The 20,120-nt window shown below is 39.7% G+C and overlaps 2 protein-coding genes across 5 annotated transcripts in view; one reads left to right on the forward strand and one right to left on the reverse strand.

The window, feature by feature from the left end:
* FBXL3 (F-box and leucine rich repeat protein 3) overlaps positions 1-20,120 on the forward strand; it is a 631,956-nt gene that overhangs the window by 14,982 nt on the left and 596,854 nt on the right. For 3 of the 4 annotated variants that reach the window (XM_049700994.1, XM_004276845.3, XM_049700995.1), the window contains one exon: positions 3,038-5,561. In XM_049700994.1, the coding sequence (XP_049556951.1) occupies positions 3,038-3,681 (644 nt within the window). In that variant the 3' untranslated portion in view covers positions 3,682-5,561. Of the gene's footprint in view, positions 1-3,037; positions 5,562-20,120 lie in introns of those variants that run through there. The other variant, XR_007472995.1, reaches the window with a different exon arrangement.
* On the reverse strand, positions 8,959-16,684 carry CLN5 (CLN5 intracellular trafficking protein). Its single transcript, XM_004276846.4, has 4 exons — positions 16,463-16,684; positions 13,092-13,257; positions 12,317-12,542; positions 8,959-9,822 (listed from the first exon to the last, which is right to left on the reverse strand). Exons 1-4 carry the CDS (start codon positions 16,633-16,635, stop codon positions 9,305-9,307), a joined length of 1,083 nt encoding a protein of 360 aa, XP_004276894.2. The 5' UTR covers positions 16,636-16,684; the 3' UTR covers positions 8,959-9,304.

Here is a 20,120-nt window from a genome sequence, read left to right on the forward strand (position 1 = left end):
ATCAGCTGAACTAATGAACATTTAGCTACTTAGTTTTCTGTCTTGTTGATAGGCCAACATTTGCCTCATAGTTCTTTTACAGTTGATCACTTAACTTGTTTCTGCTATTTGCTGTGATTTAAAAAATGAACTGTTTTAGCATATAGTCTGCTTCTGTTAATTTCTTCTTTTGGACAAATTATTTAGAAGTGGAAGACCTAGGTCAAAGGGTTTAGATTTTTTTAATGCTTCTTGCTGTGTTTTTTTCCAACATGAGTTGTATAAGTTTATACACCACCACCAATGGATTTCTGTACCAGTTTTATAACAGCTTTATTGAGATATAATTCATATATCGTACAGTTTACAATGTATTGACTTTTAGTGTATTGACAGAGTAGTGCATCCATCACTACAGTGAATTTTAAAAAACTTTTACTATCCCCAAAAGTACCTCTTAGCTGTCACTCCCCAAAACCCTCATTCCACCCAGCCCTACGCAATCACTAATCTACTTTCTGTCTCTGTAGATGTACCTATTTTGGACATTTCATGTACATGGAACCGTATGTGGTCCTTTGTGACTGGCTTCTTTCACTTAGTGTGATGTTTTCAAGGTTCATCCATGTTGTAGCATGTATCAGTATTTCTCTCCTTATTGCCAAATAATATTGCATTTATGGATAATACCACATTTTTCTGTTGATCAGTTGATGGATATTTGGGTTGTTTCTACCTTTTGGCTATTATGAATAATGCTGTGAAAATGTATATGCAAGTTTTTGTGTGGACACTTTAATTTCTCTTGGGTGTATAACAAGAATTAGAATTGCTGTATCATGTAGTAACTCTGTTTAACCATTTGAGGAACTGCTAGACTGTTTTCCAAAGCAGCTGCATCATTTTACATTTCCACTAGCAGTGTACGAGGGCTCCAACTTTTTCACATCCTCATCAACACTTATTTGTCTTTTTGAGTATAGCCATCCTAGTGAATGTAAACTGGTATCTTGTGGTTTTGATTTGTATTTTCTTGATGACTCAGATGTCTTTTCATGTGCTTATTGATCACGTGTATATCTTCCTTGGAGAGATGTCTATTCAGATCCTTTGCCTATGTTTCAGTTAGGTTACTTGTCTTTGTATTATTGAGTTGTAATAGTTTACCAGTTTTATCTTTGTCACTATTTCGTGTTAAGTATTTAAGCACTTGTAACTGTGTGTTTTCTATTGCTGCATAACCAACAGCTGCAAATATAGCAGCTTTAAGCATCACCCATTTATTAGCATCCCAGTTCTGTAGGTCAGAGCTAGAGGCATGGCTCAGCAGGCTTCTCTGTTTAGCTAGAGAAGCTCTGAATCTGACTTCCTCTTCTGCAACCAGCCAGAGAAAACTGTTTATAGGGCTCATGTGATTAGATTAGGATCGCCTGGCTAATCTTACTTTAAAGCTAACTGTGCTGTCTATAGCATAACAAAAATCATGGGAGTGATCATCTTACCACATTCACAGGTTCTGGAGGTTAGGGCATGGAATCTTGAGGACAACTTTTAGAATTATGCCTGCCACAAATGTTTTAGTAGTCATTAAATGATACCTCAAAGTTTCTTTTATTTGCGTCTTTGGTTACCATTTCCCATGTGTTTATTTCTTTTTATATCAGGCTTTATGAGATTGCGGAGAACAGAGATGTGTCCAGGTTACCTTGGATGATCAGGGTTTATTTCAAAGTATATCCATACCTTGTGGAGAACAGAAGTTTTGCAGTGGCTGAATAGTGAAGCACAGATGTCTTTTACTCCCTCTTCTGGTGACTCTCTTATACTGGTGGTTCAGTTTATCACGTCATTGACTCTGTTGCCTGTATTCTCCTCCCACAGCTGTATAAAGCTTTGGCTTATTGGTGACCTCCGTCTTGTTGCTTCTTAGGCAGGAGGTGAACACATGCACTTAAGAGTCGCTCAGTCTGTGTTTGAATTCCAGCTTTGCTATCTTTAGCTAGCTGACTCAACTTCAAACTAAAAAAGACACTTATTTTTCTAGATTTTTTTTGAGTATTTGTGGGATAACATATCTAGAACCTAACATATCATACTTGTACAATAAATAGTAGATAATATGTTGTCTGTTTTGTTGTTCCTATCCTTGTTTCTAAACACAGAAAAGAAATCGTTTGAGTGGGTCATTTATCAAGTAGTATCAGGGTGTGTCTCTTTGCGGCAGGGTTCTTACACTAGACCACTTCAGAGATCAGATACTGACCTTTGGTAAAACCTGCTCCTGTGCTAGGGGTTTTGGGCAGTTTTTGAAGCATAGTGCCCGAAGTATAAGGAGCCATATAAGGAGTTGCTTTCTGAGAACGTTAGAGCTTTAAAAGTCATGATGTATATTTCCATTAATGTGAATTGAGCAGTTATCTTTTGATTCATCTATCTAGTTGATATCTTGGTATTTTTTTCTTAGAAATTTGACAGGCTTGTTACGTTACTATTAGCAGTTAAACTTTTTGTTCATTTGATGGAAGTCTTTTTTTAAAATTTTTCAAATGTCTTATTTAGTTACATAAATCTCATTTTATCTGGTTTTACCTTATTTTTTTCATTAAGATTAGATTTTGAATTTCAAAAAAATGTCTTTTAGCCTGTCACAATGATCATGTGATTTTTCTTGCTTAACCTATAAACTTAGTGTTAGTCATCAGTTTTTAAAAAAAATATGACACTGTGCATTACTGGGATAAGTCTTATTTAGTCATGGTATATTTTTAAATGATAGTGAATAATTTAAGATTTTTCTGAGTTGGTAAGTGAGCTTCATTTCTTTTAAGGTATCAGATTTAGAATTGGTCTCATTTTCTTACGGACAGAATTGGTAATAGATTTTTAAGTATGTGTGACTTCCTGCTGGTTCAGTCAGTACAACTAGATTGTAAATTGTATAGCTCTGTGGTAACGAAACGTGGTAAAACTTTATTGTAGGCCATGTACTTGATCAAATTCTTGGAGATGGTGGACTTGTAGAAAACTTTATAAGTAATTGGGTCTTCTTTCTTCCAAGGTGTCCTTTGTGTGGCAGATCGGTGTCATGGCTTACGTGAACTGGCCCTGAATTACCACTTGCTAAGCGATGAGTTGCTGCTTGCTCTATCTTCTGAAAAACACGTTCGATTAGAACATTTGCGCATTGACGTGGTCAGTGAGAATCCTGGACAGACACACTTCCATGCTATTCAGAAGAGCAGCTGGGATGCTTTCATCAGACATTCACCCAAAGTGAACTTAGTAATGTATTTTTTTTTATATGAAGAGGAATTTGATCCGTTCTTTCGGTATGAAATACCTGCCACCCATCTTTACTTTGGGAGATCAGTAAGCAAAGATGTGCTTGGCCGTGTCGGAATGACATGTCCTAGACTAGTTGAGCTAGTAGTGTGTGCTAATGGATTACGGCCACTTGATGAAGAGTTAATTCGCATTGCAGAACGTTGCAAAAATCTGTCGGCTATTGGACTAGGGGAATGCGAAGTCTCATGCAGTGCCTTTGTTGAGTTTGTGAAGATGTGTGGTGGCCGCCTGTCTCAATTATCCATTATGGAAGAAGTATTAATTCCTGACCAAAAGTATAGTTTGGAGCAGATTCACTGGGAAGTGTCTAAGCATCTTGGTAGAGTGTGGTTTCCAGACATGATGCCCACTTGGTAAAGACCAGATGACATAGGGCATGATGAATAATAGCACCTTAATTTTAAGCATATTGTATTATAATAAAAGTTTATTTCCTGTAGGTCTGATACAATTCTACTATTTTGTGGCACAGAAATTTGATATCTTCATTGCGTATATAAGGATTGTTTTTTGGAAGACTCATGGACCAGTTTTGGTCAGAAAACTTCATCTATTTCTTTAGCCTAATAGCAGTTAAATCTCAAAAAATTAGAAAAGTGATTCAGATCTGAAAGTAGTAAAGGTTAAACATTTTACAGTCTGAAGGAAACAAAACATATATATTGTAATATCTAATAAGTGAGTACTAATAGGTTTTCCAAAATGTTATGTTCTCTATGCATTTTTTAAAAATGTAAACTTGACATTTTAGGGTCTTCAGTTATACATACACCTGTTATAAGGTGTTTAATATAGCTCAGGAAAGTGAGCATTTTGTGAGAAAAATGTAGGATATATTGTATCTAATGAAAAAGTTTGGTTGAATGTTCTAAAATGTTACAAAGCTGTTGAAAGAAGTATATACAATTAATTGGAACACTTAGAAAAACTGATAAATGTCACACAGTGGTTACTGTAGAAAGATAATAATAAATAGAGCCAAGATCAAATTAAAAGAAAATGAGTGGAATAAAAGGGAGGCAGTGTTTAGCTTTGTATAAACTTTTAGGATTGCTCTGTAATCTGCTAAACTATATAAATTCTTTTCTGTGATACATTACTATGTATGTGGCACTTGGGGCATCATATGTAAAGTAAGGAATGCTTTTACTAGTTCTTCTTGGGTTTATCTTTGTTTAAACTTAGTTTTGAAGTATTACACAATAATTGAAATGAGAAGTTTATTTTAAAAAGCCAAATTGAAATAATTAAAGGTAGAACTTTAAAATGTTTATAAATTGTTTCCATGAAAGAATATTCGTCTCCAGTGAATTTTAGTGATGGCTTGTTTTTACATTTTGGAATTATATAGTTATGTAAGTAGAATTTTCAAAAATCATAAAAGCACCAATGTACAGTTCAGCATAAACAGTAAATTTAAAAGAGCATATATTTAAGTTCATAATCATATTTTTGAGTAAATATTGCTCAGTGGACTGGAAAATTTTAATAGAAAAATGTCTGCAGTTTTGTGATAGTTAATTTGGTTAAACTGATATTTTATATTATTTAAGTTAGGCAGCATTTTTATTACTTTCATATGAATAAAGGTAATCCATACATTGTAGAAACTGTAAAAATATTGTTTGGGGCTATATTTAGTTTTTTTTAGATATTACATAAACTTGATTCTGAGCACTAGTGCTAGTAGATATTACCCTCCTAAGGGAAATTAGAAGTGATTTACCCCCAGTGGGATGTATTAGTGCTTGAAACTTAGAAGGCATCTTGGTAGATATGGAAGCTAACAGTCTTACGGATCTATTTTTAAAATAGATTACCTTCCTAAGAATCAAGTAAAAAGGTGATTTTCTGCATAATTTATGCTTCCAAAAGTGATGGTATTCTGAGCGCATATAAATGAGAAGAAAAAAGGCTGGTCCAGACATGGAAATCAAAAGCAATTATTGTAATATTCCTCCCTCTTACTAAACAGTGAAAAACTTTGTACAAGAAATACCTGTGTTAGTGGATGAAACTTTTTTCTTTGAACAGCTTTGGAAAATGGATTTGACAGTATGTAATCAGTTCTACTAACCAAAGCTTTATTTGGAAATTTACTTTCTGTACAAATTGAATTATATAATGCTTGAAAAACTTTAAGTCACTTCTTAAGCAAAATGCATAGCACTTGTTTATACTGTAAAGTATATGTTAAATGCTTTTATCAATTTTAGAATAAAGATAGTTATTAATGCTGTTGTATTATTTTTTAAAACTACCCTAACAAATGTACTTATTTGATTTTAAAACAAGTTAAGCTTACAGATTTATAGTTTTAGTTTCAAATCCATATCTGATGGATGTAATGTTTAATATTAAATATTTATGGTAGAGTGGCTTTTTTGAGATACAAGATTAGGCATTTAGAATAAGAATTTAAAAAACAGATTGTTCAGGAATAGAAATCTTAGTCAGGATCCTTGAAACCAGCTAGCATTTTTAGAGAGAAACACCTTTATATAAATCCATACAATCAGAATAGTTTTTAAACTATTGAAATTATTTTCATCTCCAGCTTCCATAAAATAACTTCGGTTTACCTTGGTAATCTTAATCTGGGCTATTTTATTAACAATATTATCAGTAAAAAGGCATGACTAAAGATAAGTCAATTTACTGCAATCAAAGGAGAATTCTTTATATTTATGGAAAAGCTTAGGATAGAAGGCAAGGGTTGGTATGAAGAAGGCTCAGGCCTGAACTAGGTCCTTTAATAAGCTGTAAAGTAAACTCTACCCCATACACAGCTGGGCACAATCTTTGCACAGATTCCAGCTCAGTTTATCTGTGGGGCTGGTTTTTAAATGTTACCAAGCAGCCAGAAAAATTTTACCTACTTGCTGATACCCAATTTTCCTTTAAAAAAAAGGACATATCATATGATATATAAAAAAGAACACAAAGCCTTTTACTCCAAAGTGAATTAAGAGCTTATCCTTAGAATAATCAGTCCAGTAAAAGAATATATGATTACCATGCTGTTTTGTTTTAAATAGGGGAAAGAAAATGTAGAAGGTTTAAGAAGCAGGATGCTATTTGGACAACAAAGGGTAAATACGAGGAAGATGCTGGAAACAAACTTTGGCCAACTCATTTGCTGTGAGGGGAAAAGCGTGTGTGGGGTTTGGGAACGTTGCTGTTTTTTTAACATACCAATAATTTCTTTTAAAAAAAAAAAGTCATCTTAAAGGAAATACAGTCCTAGGGAATTTGTTAAGTGCCACCAGAGCAGATTATAAAACTGGATGAGATGTCTTAAGATTTTTTATTTTATTTTTCTGATTTCTAATAAGGAGCCAATATTGAGTGAGGGTTCCAAATATTTACAGTTTATTTTCACCTTTTGCCTATTTTCCTGTACCTACAACTGATGACACACTGTGGGTAGGGTATACTTACCTAATATGGAGCCAGAATTAATAAGTTATTAATAAGATTATTCTAAAGCCCTAATATAACTTAAGACTTCAACTAATGGTTTCTTGTAGAGGAAATTTTATACATTTACAACTTAACGAGAAAAACAGAAATCACATTTAAGTTAGTTATACAGAAGTTCAAAGGACAGCAAAATTTAATTGGCAGATTCCTGCCTGGCTTGTGTCTTGGTTTTCCAGCTACCATTTTAAAAGCTTTTTCCTGAATCATGTCTGCTTCAAAGCCCTACTTCAACTTGTAAGTATAGCTGATAGGCTTGATAAGTTCTTAAGAAGTACTTACTTATATGAATGCTACACACTCTGTTATAGTATCCGGAGTCTGTATGTCAAATTCTCAGTAGAATTTCTTCACATCAGTATTCTTAGGAACAGTGGAAAATCATGAACGCTTTTTAATGTAACTAGTAGATTCTTGCTTTAATATTCAAGTTCCATGTACGGATGTCCTCATTTGTTGTTGCCATGGAACCAAGTTCTGTGATTTACAGTTAATACAAACTTGGCATAGGAGTTTCTGCTTGTTACCCCAATGTAGGTCTGGAAATCCAAACACTTTTTCCAGAGCAATTTTCCTGAATCCGTAGAGGCTGACATTGCCCGATTTTAGCCGCTAGATGGTGCCAGTGCAAAGATCCAAGTTTTCTTGTGACATATTCTGAAGACAACTAGCAGGTTAAAGAGGTTAAAGTAATCAGGAATGTTTGGCGCTATTAACATGAGTAGACAAGGCTAAACTGTAGGCAGTGAAAGCCACTTCTCCCTGTGCTTGAGGGTGAGACATCCTCTGTGCAGCAGGCATCATAATGATGCAGTGCTTCTTATGCTATCTGTGCTGAAGGACTGGGTTTTTATTTTTAGACTGAGTTTTAGTGCCTATAGTTTTGAAGACAGTGATAAATTCCTAGACGAAATAAAAGCAAAGTACAAGCCCCCGTTTTTTTTTTTTTTTTAATTGGATTCAACAGAAACAAAATTAGTCCAACAAGTTGCTTTAAGAGTTCCTCCTCACAGACCAGAACATATGGTGTTAGTAACTTATGGTCCAGGCACTGGTCTGAGGACCACACTTTGAGCAGCGCCGAAAAACCTGCTTGCTGGTGCATCCCATTCAGTCAGCAGAACCTGGTTCAAAATGAGGCTCCATTACCACTAGGTGGGTAGCTGTGGAAAGGTCACGTAACCTTTCTAAGTCTCAATTTCCTCATTTGAGTCACGTGAAGAGTACCTACGCTTAGGCTTTTTATGAGAACTCAATGTACTAACCTCTTAGGAAGCACTCAAATGTGGGCAGAAACTGAATAGAATTGGTACATTTACATATTAAATACAGACTGTTTTCTCTGATCTCTGCCTCATCATTTTCCTGACTGGTAGGTATTTTTTCCATGAATAGAAACAAGGTGTTCAGTTATCAGACACTTAAAGGACCTTGAAACCTTCTTTGATGGCCCTAATGGAAGCACGGCTACTTGGCGATCCTTGACAAAAACCTGCCCTCTCTCTGGGAAGTGTACCTTCTTCCACTGCTGGCAGCTTTAGTGGGCGGCGGAGGGACTGTGTGAAGCAGTGAAGGAGTTAGTTAAAGGGTGCCCGTTCACCCAGATGTACCTGCAGTCAGATACTTCCATGTTCCGTATGTGTGAAGAACCAACCGCAGAAGCACTATGCTGCCCGCTCAGAGTCTGGGTGATTATTACAAAGCCAGGAAAGGCTGGCCTGTAAACCACATTAGGCAAGATCAATGATGGCAGTTTGTTCTCTGATTAATCGTCATAGTTACCACTTACTGTGACCTTACTAGGCCAAACTATACATGGCTTCAGTCTTTACAACAATCGTGACAGATGAATCATTTTTGAGATAAGGAAACTAAGGTTTGGAAATGATAAGTTGCTTAAATCACAAAATACCAGTTACTGGCTAGTTCTAAAATGCTAGCCAGAAACTTATGCTCTTTATCACTGATTTTACCACATCTGGAAGCATGACCACTCCAGCTGTGGTGTCCCAATTACTCTTTAAGGTTAAGTGAATAGAACAAAATCAAACTACTAGGACTGGCTCTAGAAGTTACAAAGGCTGTAAAGTCAGTCAAAACTACCAGAAAGTACCTAAATGAGAAAGTGTAATTACCATATCTGCAAAAAGTAGCTCCCACCATGACAATGTCACTGACAGTATTTTTAGTTTTGGCACACCATATCCACAATTTCACATTCTGAGTCCAAAGATCCTGTATATCTGATGACATGATATAATTCTCCATATTAACAAAGCCTTGGAGATTGAAATCAAGATCACCTAATGGGTTCACTTTGGCCAACACAATAAGAGTTTTCAGCTTCTTTCCAAAAAAATTCCCGAGATATTATTATGCAGCAATTCTGCCCATGTGTATTTTACCTTTCTGTCCCAAGGAAGAAAGGCCTAAGAAATCCACACATGTAAAACCACTCCCTGAAAAACTGATGAGCTAGTAGAAAAAAAAAGCAGTAGAATTAAGGTTTTATAAACCAGAGTGTTCTGTTTCTGTTAGGTAAAGGGATTTCTTCATATGTTATTTTAATAAAAGGGAATTTCATAGGTAAAAACCAATATTCAAAATTATAAAACAAATAGAACTGTCTGTGTATAATCACAGCATCAAAAATTTGCAAGAGACTCAAAAGAAACTCTTTAGTTGACAAATGTGGTTTGAAAGGACAATAAAATCTTTTTATGGCTAAAGCAAGAGTCTTATCTCCTGTTGGCCCAAAAACAGATGTTTCATTTCCCAAGTAAGTAGGTTCTCCACTGTAAAGAAATATTCTTGTATAGTTGGTTTCTATCTTCTTGAAGTCTGCTCCAAGTTCAGCCAACTTCTTATATGTCCTTAACACAAATTTGGAACAGTCGTAGGATTCAAACCATGTCTCTGCCCCTTTTTCTGGGCTGGCTTGGACAGTCCATGTCTCATAATAAATCCCCGTTTCATTGTCCTGTTTTACCCACTTTGCCATTTTGTTAAATATGTCTCCTAGTTAAAAACAAACAAAAAAACACAACACTATGTGAACATCAAAGCTAATCATGTTAGTTTTAAGTAAAATGCTCTAACCAGATCAAGGCCATGACTACATGATTAAACAACAGTTTTTGAATTTCCAAACCTGCATCTCACAAAAGGAATCCAAGCTCAGCCAATTACTGTTCCATTTTTCAAGGCACAAGGTATTTCTGAACTAAACATTAGATACAATAGGTGTATAAAGAGGAGTCTTACATACAAATTCTGTAATCATTTAAGCTACAGTCAAAAGCTAAATTGTACATGTGCCAAAGCCCTCTTTCTCTACTCCACTCAACAAATCTTGGATTCAGAGGCAAAAGAGAAAAAAGAAGCAAGGGAAAAATTGTGGAAGAGGAAAAAGTGAATGAGGCAAAGACAGTGTAAGAAGAACTGAGGAAGGTGAAACATGAAGCTTTTCTGTGCAAAGCAAGGTATGAATGGCTGCCTGAGGAACAGCTACTTGACTTGAGAAGGAAGCACCGTGCCCCATTCACCTTCAATATCTGGTATCTCCCTTTGCTCCCTGTACTTGTGGGTACTGCTTACAACCTTTCTACCCACTACACAAATTCTTCCAGTGAATCAACTAAACTGGAAATGTTTTTGACCAAGTTCATGGATTATACAGACTCCAGGATGGCTAACACTCTCTCTTACCACCTTGTACCAGACCAGAGGAATCTCTCCAAATGTTAACAAAATACTCTGCATGGCTGCAACCACATCTGGGCCTAAAACAGCATGGCCCCAACATTTCACTTTGTCACTGTGTGTGAATCTTTCTTAGGTTACTCCAGCTTGAGTCCATAAAATCAATATTTAAAGCCCTACAGAATGAACAGAGTAGCTGCTTTTATCAATTTTATGGTATTAAAATGGTGAAATAATATAAATCCTGTTTTCTTAGAGCTGGGGATACTGTTCATAGTGTTCAACTTTGAAAAGCCACTGCTTGTAATGAAGAGATATGAATGCTTCAAAACCCTATTCTGTAATGTGAAAAAAGGTCAATGAACAGGATTAATCACAAGGTAGATGGATAACTTAAAAGATTTAAGTACCAGCATATTGCAAACTCTTCTACAGAAAATAGTGATCACTTGTTCATATGATCATACTTTGATGTCAGAAGGAAGATTTTGTAGATAAGATTTTGTAGATTTTGAAAAGCCACTGCTTGTAATGAAGAGAAATGAATGCTTCAAAACCCTATTCTGTAATGTGAAAAAAGGTCAATGAACAGGATTAATCACAAGGCAGATGGATAACTTAAAAGATTTAAGTACCAGCATATTGCAAACTCTTCTACAGAAAATAGTGATCACTTGTTCATATGATCATACTTTGATGTCAGAAGGAAGATTTTGTAGATAATGAGGTAGGTGGAAATGGAGAAAAGAGAGATGTGAACTGGCCTGGAATGAAAGAAGAATAGCTATTTACCACAATGAGCATTGCTAAAAGAGAAATGGACTTTTATATTGTTGGATGGTTTGGGGCACATCAATTAGAAAATAGGAAGAAATATAGAAAACAGCATGATAAATAGTTAAAAGATTCCCAGATTACATTTAAAAGATACCAATTCTGCAAATCAAAACCCCAATGAGATATTACCTCACACCTGTCAGAATGGCCATCATCAAAAAGACACCAAATAACAAGTGTTGGTGAGGGTGTGGAGAAAAGGGAACCCTCGTGCACTATTGATGGGAATGTAAATTGGTGCAGCCACTATGGAGAACAGTATGGAGGTTCCTCAAAAAATTAAACATAGAACTACCATATGATCCAGCAATTCCACTCCTGGGCATTTATCCAAAGGAAGAGAAAACACTAACTTGAAAAGATATAAGCACCCCTAAGTTTCCTGCAGCATTATTTACAATAGCCAAGACATGGAAATGACCCAAGTTTCCATCGAGGGATGAATGAATAAGGAAAATGTGGCATGTACATACAATGGAATATTATTCAGCCGTAAAAAAGAATGAAATCTTGCCATTTGTGACAACATGGATGGACCTACAGGATATTATGTTTAGTAAGTCAGACAGAGAAAGGCAAATTACCATATGATTTCATATGGTATGTAGAATCTAAAAAATAAAACAAATGAACAAACAAAAGAAAACAGAAACAGACCCACAGATACAGAGAACAAACTGGTGGTCACCTCTAAAATAGAGATTTACCTCTATTATTTTATTTAGAAAGTCCAATTTAATTGTACAGCTTTATATCATTTATTTTTATTATGAAAATAGAAAAGATAATCTGTAAATAAGGTGAAGTTTTGCATGAGTAATAGTTTGGATCAAAGGTTAGTGATTCCAGAAGTGTATTTTATAAGTTGATCTCTGAAGAGCAGACCGTTACTGAGAGGCCTCAATGAAAGTAATTTCTGTCATTTTTGGATATTGATGCAATCATCAAATGCTGCCATAGTTTTGAAACTTACCTGATATGGTTGCTACTAGAACTAACGTCCCATTTTCCTTCCAGTGAATATCATCAATTCCTTCAAAAAAGCAGGCAGCTCCTTGATTACACCAGAAAGGGGCATTCATTTCAGGTCGGAGATGGGGAAATGTGCAGTTTCCAAGCTGGAAAAGTTCATACCATTCCATTGTGTAGTTCTTTTCAGTTAAAGTACTCCTGAATCCAATGGCGTCGTGCATAATTTTCTGTGTAAAGATCATACATGTATCAAAGCATCTGTGAAGTAACCGCTGGTTCAGGAGCCAGATGGGAGAAAGTGCGATACCGCAGCTGCATATAGAGTAGACCAGTTATTCCCCTTCCCTGTTGCTATTCTCACGTTGAGCAGCCTCCATGCCCCAGACACAGGAAGGAAGTCTGTGTACCTCTCAGGTGATGAGAGGCTCAAATGGTGAGCTAACCTAGGAAAAGTGTGCACAATAGGAACTGGATGTGAAGAAGTGATTCCCACCTGCCTTGCCCCTTGCTCGGGGCCTCCTCCTTTCTTTCTTTCCAGGATCTGGGTACAGGAATTGCATTTGGATCCATAATATTAAAATGGATTAAAGCAATTGCATTGATTATTGTCAGGATCATAAAACCTGATTATTTTTTTGGACTACTTATTTAAAATGTGCTAAGAGGAACACCAATAAACATAATCTAAAACTAGTGACTGAATAGAGATTATTCCCTCAAATCCACTTAATCAAATCACTTAATTAACCAGGCACAAGATCAAGATGCAGCCTTACCAAGTGTCCCAGGAGGTCTCCATATTTAAATTCCCACACTGGGGCTTGTAAACGAAAGACTTCAATGACATCATCATCCTTCATCACTGGGACAGGGGAGCCAGTGGGACAGAAAGTGTATTTAGCTTGACAGTAAGGATCTGGTTCCGGACGGAAGGAAAAGCGTCTAACAAAAAAAAATCATCAACTTAGATTCTAATAGGAATTTGGTTCTCGCACATCGTAGAATCCAGATTTTAATTTCACTGTCAATCACATTTTTAGAAAAAACACCCAAAGCTCAGCCATAGTGTATACATATACATTTTATATGTTATCCTGTGAACAAACTCCAATGATGTCTTTAATAGCAAATGATACATTGAAAGCAACTGATAATTGCATGCTTCCTGGTTCCCCGCTCCCATTGTGAGAATGCTGAAGACGGACCACACGTGAAAATGTTTATAGCTCCACACCTTATTTAGTAGAGATATTTACTGAATAAAGGAATAGCTTTCAAATGATATTGAACTTCCCAAACAATCCATATGTTAAGATTATTCAAAGATAATCATAATTAAATAGAACACATTTTCTATTTTCTTGAGGATTAGCCGACATCCCCTTCAACCAATATTATCGAGGATCTACAACTATACTAGAAAGGAGGGAAACAAAAGTTAAAATGCTGTTCCTCCCCTCAAGGAGCTCTGGGTGAGGGCTGGTAAGACATTAAACAAGTGATGAAGCGCAGCACGGTGAGTGCTTACAAAGAAATACCCAAAGGCCTGAGGGTGCAAAAGAGGGAGAAATCATTTTTACCTGCTGCGGGATGCCTGGGGGTAAGGAGGCAAAGGAAGAGATGAAGGCCTAGCCTAGGTTTTTAAAATACTTTAGAAAGTCAGTACGGAAAAGGAAACAAAACACTAAATACTCTAAGACAAGCATGACACGCTGGAAGAGTCTCAAGTGGGTAAGGAAGACTGGAGTTCAGGCTTCAAGGCAGCAGCGGTGAGAGGAGAGGGAGGCAGGGACTGTCACTTCGCCCTAATTCAGGTGCACCTCGGAGACAGCGTGGGTCGCTTCCAGACCACCACATATGTCGGATGACGCTGTAAAGGGAAGGGAGTCATCCGAGCTTTTTAGTTTCCCAGTGCATATAAAAGTTATGTTTAAATCATACCGTGGTCTATTCAGCGTGCAATAGTATTATGTCTTAAAAACCCCAACATATTGTATGTGCCTCAATTAAAAAATACTTTACTGCTAAAAAATGCTAACTACCATCTGACCACACAAGGTTGCCACAAATCTTCAGTTGGTAAAAAATGCGGTATCTGAGAAGTGCAATAAAATGAGAGGTATGTCTGGACAATGTGAAGGGCACCCTCTCGAGTGCCACAGCTGGGGAGGGCTGAGCCCGGGAGGGAGATCAGTTAAAGGATCTGAAGTAGCAGATGTGATATAACTGAATTTGCTCTAAATAAGCCTCATTTTATGAATTAGAAAAGGGTGGGGAGAAAGGCCAAATTAAGGCTGAGAGGGCAGTGAGGAGGTCACAGCAATAATACAACAAGCAAGGAAGCAGCCTGAGAAGGCCACGGCAGTAGGACTGGGGAGGAGGGACTGTGGTGATTTCAAATCAGCAGACACTCACTACACACCTTTCACTGGAGAGAAAGATGAAAGAGAAAGTAGCAGCCTCTATCCTCTAAGAATCCTAGATTCCCTCAGGTTCTAGCCCAATCTATTGTTTTACAATCCTAACACATCAACAAAAATGTCTATTCTAATTTAAAGAGTTAAAATCTTGATTTAGGGAGTTCCCTGGTGGTCTAGTGGTTAGGATTCGGTTCTTGCACTGCCTTGGCCTGGGTTCAATCCCTGGTCAGGGAACTAAGTTCCCGCAAGCCCTGCGGTACAGCCAAAAAAAAAACACCTTTATTTAGACGAAAATATTGACAACCCCTCCTAAAAGCTTACGAGTCTTGGATATACTTAACTGTTTTATAGGTGCTTACCTGGTTTAAGCAAATGGGCAACTACATATAGGCTTCACTTACCCACAGCAAAATCTATTTTAGGTCAAAGGTAATTTCAAAAGTATGATTTAAGTGTGAACTTAATAAAGTTAAAATTTTATGATGGGGATTAGATGAAGGCATGTACTTAACACTTCAAACTTTTAAAGAAACATAAGAAGTCATAGTCAATATCTTGTCCTTAAATCAAGTAGTTTTGGATTTCCAATCTCTTCCTTGTTTTATTGAATATTAAATTTTTACTTCTTTTGAACATTTTATTAACACTTTCAAGAAAACCAGCTTCAAACTCAAATTTCTCTTTTCATGTATATCAAGCAAAACAAGGAAGTACTGCGAGCCATTTAGTGAGCAGAATACACCAATACTGTATTCAGGTTTGAAAATAGCTGGCTAGCATTTACTAGATTTAATCCCCCCAACAAACCTGAAGTAACTACTGTTCCTACTTTTTGACTCAGGACATGTGGACACTGAGATACTGAGCAACTTTCCCAAGATCACACAGCTACTGACGGTGGAGCCTGACTTGATCCGCAGTGGTCGGAGCCCAGAACTCACTCGCGACCTCTAGGTTATCCTGTCTCCCAACTCACCATTTCGTCATCCAGAATAGTTGTGCATTTCCAAAAGCTGCTGGCCCTTCCCCTGCCTGATGTTGACACCATGTTTTCTTTCTTTCTCTCTGCTTAGCCATCTCTGACAATTAGGCCATGTAAATACTCTTCTAGTTCAAAGGCTCAAATATGCTTCGCGTATCTGTAGTCTCCGTGTCCTCAGCTTATGACCAGCGTCCTACCTCCAGGCTGAAGACAGTGGACAAACGAGGTCGCCAACCGAGGGGCCGAGCGGATTCCCGGGTCGCCGGACTTCTAGTGCTAAAAACGGGAAGTCCCAGGCAAACCCAGGCAAGCTGGGTAAACTGGACACTTGACGTGCAAATGTTATGCACTCAAGATAACTAAATGACAGGGCATGGGACGGTAATAAATGCGATATTAAAGGTCTCCCCAAACTATTCAAAGTGTCAGTGACTTGTATCCGACAGTCACGCGACGAAATAACATTACTCCCTTTTCATCCACGATTCGGGGCAGCCCTGAGTCTAGGTCACCTCGTAACTGGCTCAAGGGTCCCGGGAGGAGGTGACCCCAGGGCGGCGCGCAGCAAACAGCCGCGACTCAACAGCTCTCTTACTTCATTCAACGCCGCGCCCTCAGGGTCGCCGAGCGCCGCCCCCGCACAACTGCGCGACCCGGACACAATCCCCTCCCCGCCCCCCCGCCTTTGACCCGCGAACTTCGGCCGCGCGCGCGAGCGCCCGCCCCGCCGCGCCAGCGCACTCACTTGTAAGGCACCGGCCACTGGCGCCGGGAGGGGCCGCTCGCCGCCGCCGCTGCCGCCGCCGCCAGCCAGAGCAGCGCGGAGGCCCAGCGCCAAGGCGCGCAGACCGGAGCCACATCCCCGCCCACGCACCGCCGCCCCCAGGCCTCCGGACCAACTCTCCCCGCCTGCGCCATGAGGCGGTTCCCGCTGCTCGCAGCGCCTCCCGCGCCCCGCGACGGCGGAGGGCCGGCGAGCAGAGCATACGCAGAGCCACGCCCTCGACGGCGGCTCCGCCCCCTGTCCGGCGCGTCCGGCGCGTCCGGCGCGTCTGGCGCGCCCGTCCCGAGCGCGGGCGGCTTCTGGACTAAGCCGACCCGGAAGGCGCTTTGGTCCAGTTCCCCCGAGCAGCCCAAACAGGCCGTGGGCTTTCTTTTTCTCTGATTCTTAATGACGAGTTCTTTCGGCCTCACGTCTCAGTTTAAAGGTCACCACTTCTTTGGAGCTTCTGCTGACGTTCCCCCAGCTACAGTCACCACAAGCAAGCAAACAGAAAGTCCAGCTTTGGTCTCGTTTGGATTCTCTAGCACCGAACTCTTACCTCATCCCTCAGGGCCCAGACTAGGAGACAACAGACATTTGAGTGAAGGAGAATATATGGGGGAGGTGAGTGCACTGAGGAAGACAATGATGGGGGAGTGACTGGCCCTCACCTGACTAAGCCGGTGATGACGGTGGCCACACTAACAAGTAGCTCACATCCACCCACCTACCCCCCTCAATGTTCATCCTTGTTGGATCTACCGCTTCAGTTGCGAAGGAGATTCTGCATTACTCTGTCTTCTTTGACACTTCAGCCACCTGAAGAAAACAATGGGATCAGCTGCCCTGCTTCTGATGAGGCATTCATGGCCTGCCCTGCTCTCATAGACAGAGGTTGACGTATGTCTATAAATAGTGCATTATGGACTTCCCTGGTGGCGCAGCAGTTAAGAATCCGCCTGCCAATGCAGGGGACAAGGGTTCGAGCCCTGGTCCGGGAAGATCCCACATGCTGCAGAGCAGGTAAGCCCGTGGGCCACAACTACTGAGCCTGCACTCTAGAACCCGCGAGCCACAACTACTGAGCCCGCGTGTCACAACTACTGAAGCCCACACGCCTAGAGCCCGTGCTCCACAACAAGAGAAGCCACTGCAATGAGAAGCCCGAGCACTGCAAGGAAGAGGAGCCCCCGCTCACAGCAACTAGAGAAAGCCCGCGCACAGCAACGAAAACCCAATGCGGCCAAAAATAAATAAATAAATAGTGTATTAAAGACACATAATCATTTATAGTCACTTATGGTCACTTACAGTCACTCGTTTCACAAGAGGGCGGCCTGCAGGACTCAGACCAGGGCTTTCCAACGCTTTCACGTCACCCACAACATGAGTGAACCAGCATAGTATTTGTAAGTATGTTGGAATGAGCAGGGTGACTGCAGTGGCCAGAGGGGACTGTTGTGACCCGGTGGGCGGGGGGTCGGGGGTGAGGGCACGGTGAGAGGTGGGAGCGTCATTGGCTTCCCCACGCCTGCCAGGCCTTCTGAGGGTCGATGGGAATTGTTCCCCTCTACGCACACACGCCTTTGCCCACTTGCTACAGCAGGTTGGGGATTCTGGGGAGGTTCAGGCAGGGCTTCATTTTAACCCTCACTTACCTAAGCATTTAGATGGCTCCAACCCTAGCCCTCCTCCGTATACCACCACCCAGTTCAAAATCACCAAACCTAAGCTGGCTTCTCCAAAGACCCACCCAAGATGAGAGGGAAACTCATCCTAGCGGTGACAGCAGACGGGTACTGCTTGATCTGAAGGGCACCTGTAGGATTCTGAGTGGGCCCGCACTTAAGCATGGCTTAAAGCTAAAAGAAGCAGCTCTCAGAAGAAACATTATAGATTTTACAAATAAAGAGACCAGACGCTAGAGGGCCACAGTGGAACTTTCTATCCTGCTCAGGATTTCCCAGAGCTACAAAACCAAGCTTCAGATCGACCTTGGTTAGTGGTGGGGATCTCCCCTCTTGGGTGTGCAGTCTCTCCACTCTGTGTGCAAGGAGCTCTCATGGTTAACAAAGCGTTTCCTCATATTAGCCCTGACTCAGTCTCTCGGTAGCTCCCATCTGCTCTGCTCTGGTCTGCCTTCTGTTCTTCTTGGTTATGACCCTAGCACCCCGGGCTAAGAATGCTTCCAGACTTTTGTTGCCTGATCCCTCATCATACTTGCTACTTCTCTCTAGTCCGACGTTTTTAAACTTTGAGGACCCAACAAATAGACTGAATTTTAATCTAATTGGTTTATTTTGCAGGCTTTTCCAATTAGCCTAAGACCACAATAGTGGAACAATACTGTAGTCTAGTAAAATCAGGTTTATTAACCATGGCATCGTGGGAGGTTGCGCACAGAGGAACTGCGTGGCATCTCCCCAAGCAAAGGAAAATATAGAGTTATAGGATTCTGAGGTAGGGTGGAGTTTAAGTGAAATTTAAGTGAGCAGTATTTTGGTAGGCTCAAAGCAAGGCTGTGTGTCAACACACAGAGTCAATGTGCAGCTTAGATGACAAAGTGGACCTGGGGTCCTATTTCCTTGGATACTATGAAGTTTAAATAGAGATGGAATTTTTGTGTCTAGAAACCCCTTATTGCGAGCTCTGCACCTGGGTTGTAAAGGTTGTAAATTGAAGCTGCTTATCTGTGTCAAGGGGCTGAGAATCTCCAGGTAAAGGTGAGATATTTCATTCTTACTGATGTAATTTCCAACAGCAAAAACTCTCTAAGCCTTTAACTTTAGAGAACAAATTTTCTCAGTGAGTCAGAAAGCAGGAGGTGGTTATGACACTTTACAGCTCTGTTTGGGGAGAAATATTGTTTTATGTTAATTTTGCAACTGATTTTATCAGCCTTTTATTCCAGGCTCCTGGATGGCAGGCAGATTTTTACAGTCCAAGCTAATTTTACTTTCTCACTTATGATGAAATAAAAATTCATATTTTAAGGCAAGACAAGAAAATTTTAAATGTAAATATTTTCTCTCTCCATCTGGGCTTCCTCGCTCCCCTCTAGTGTGCACTGTGCATCTGCATTATGTGTTAACGAGACCTCTCCAGTGGCAGAAATACCTGCTCAACATAAAGATCAATTTTTCTCCTTCTGGCACCAGCCATGTTGTAACTCCTTAGAAGATATCATTCATTTCTCAGTCCTGTAAGAGGTCATGATGACTCACCACTGGCCTTGTATGGGCAGACATCTTTAATGAACTTTATGTACAATGCCAATATATCATTTCCCTTAAAGATAGGGATTGGTGCAGAACAGACTGGTCAGAGGACCTGGGGAGATCCTGGGCCGCACCTAATGGAAGTTCTTAGCTTAAATACTTACGTATGACCTATTAATGTTACTGGCTATGTTAGTAAATATTCTGCCTCTTTTACAAGATTATTGTTTCTTGCATTACCAAATGTGTGATGAGCCTCAGATAAAGTTAATGATGATTATGCGACTTGAAATGATTGGCCAAATATACAGTTCTGTAAGATCAATGATTGTAATAGTGTAACTGTAGATATGGGAAGAAGCAACAAGAGGGGACCATGTCCTGGACCATAACAGACTAATAAAACAGGTGGTACAGAAGCT

This window comes from Orcinus orca, chromosome 18 (assembly GCF_937001465.1).
Source record: "Orcinus orca chromosome 18, mOrcOrc1.1, whole genome shotgun sequence".
In the NCBI taxonomy this organism is placed as follows: Eukaryota; Metazoa; Chordata; class Mammalia; order Artiodactyla; family Delphinidae; genus Orcinus; species Orcinus orca.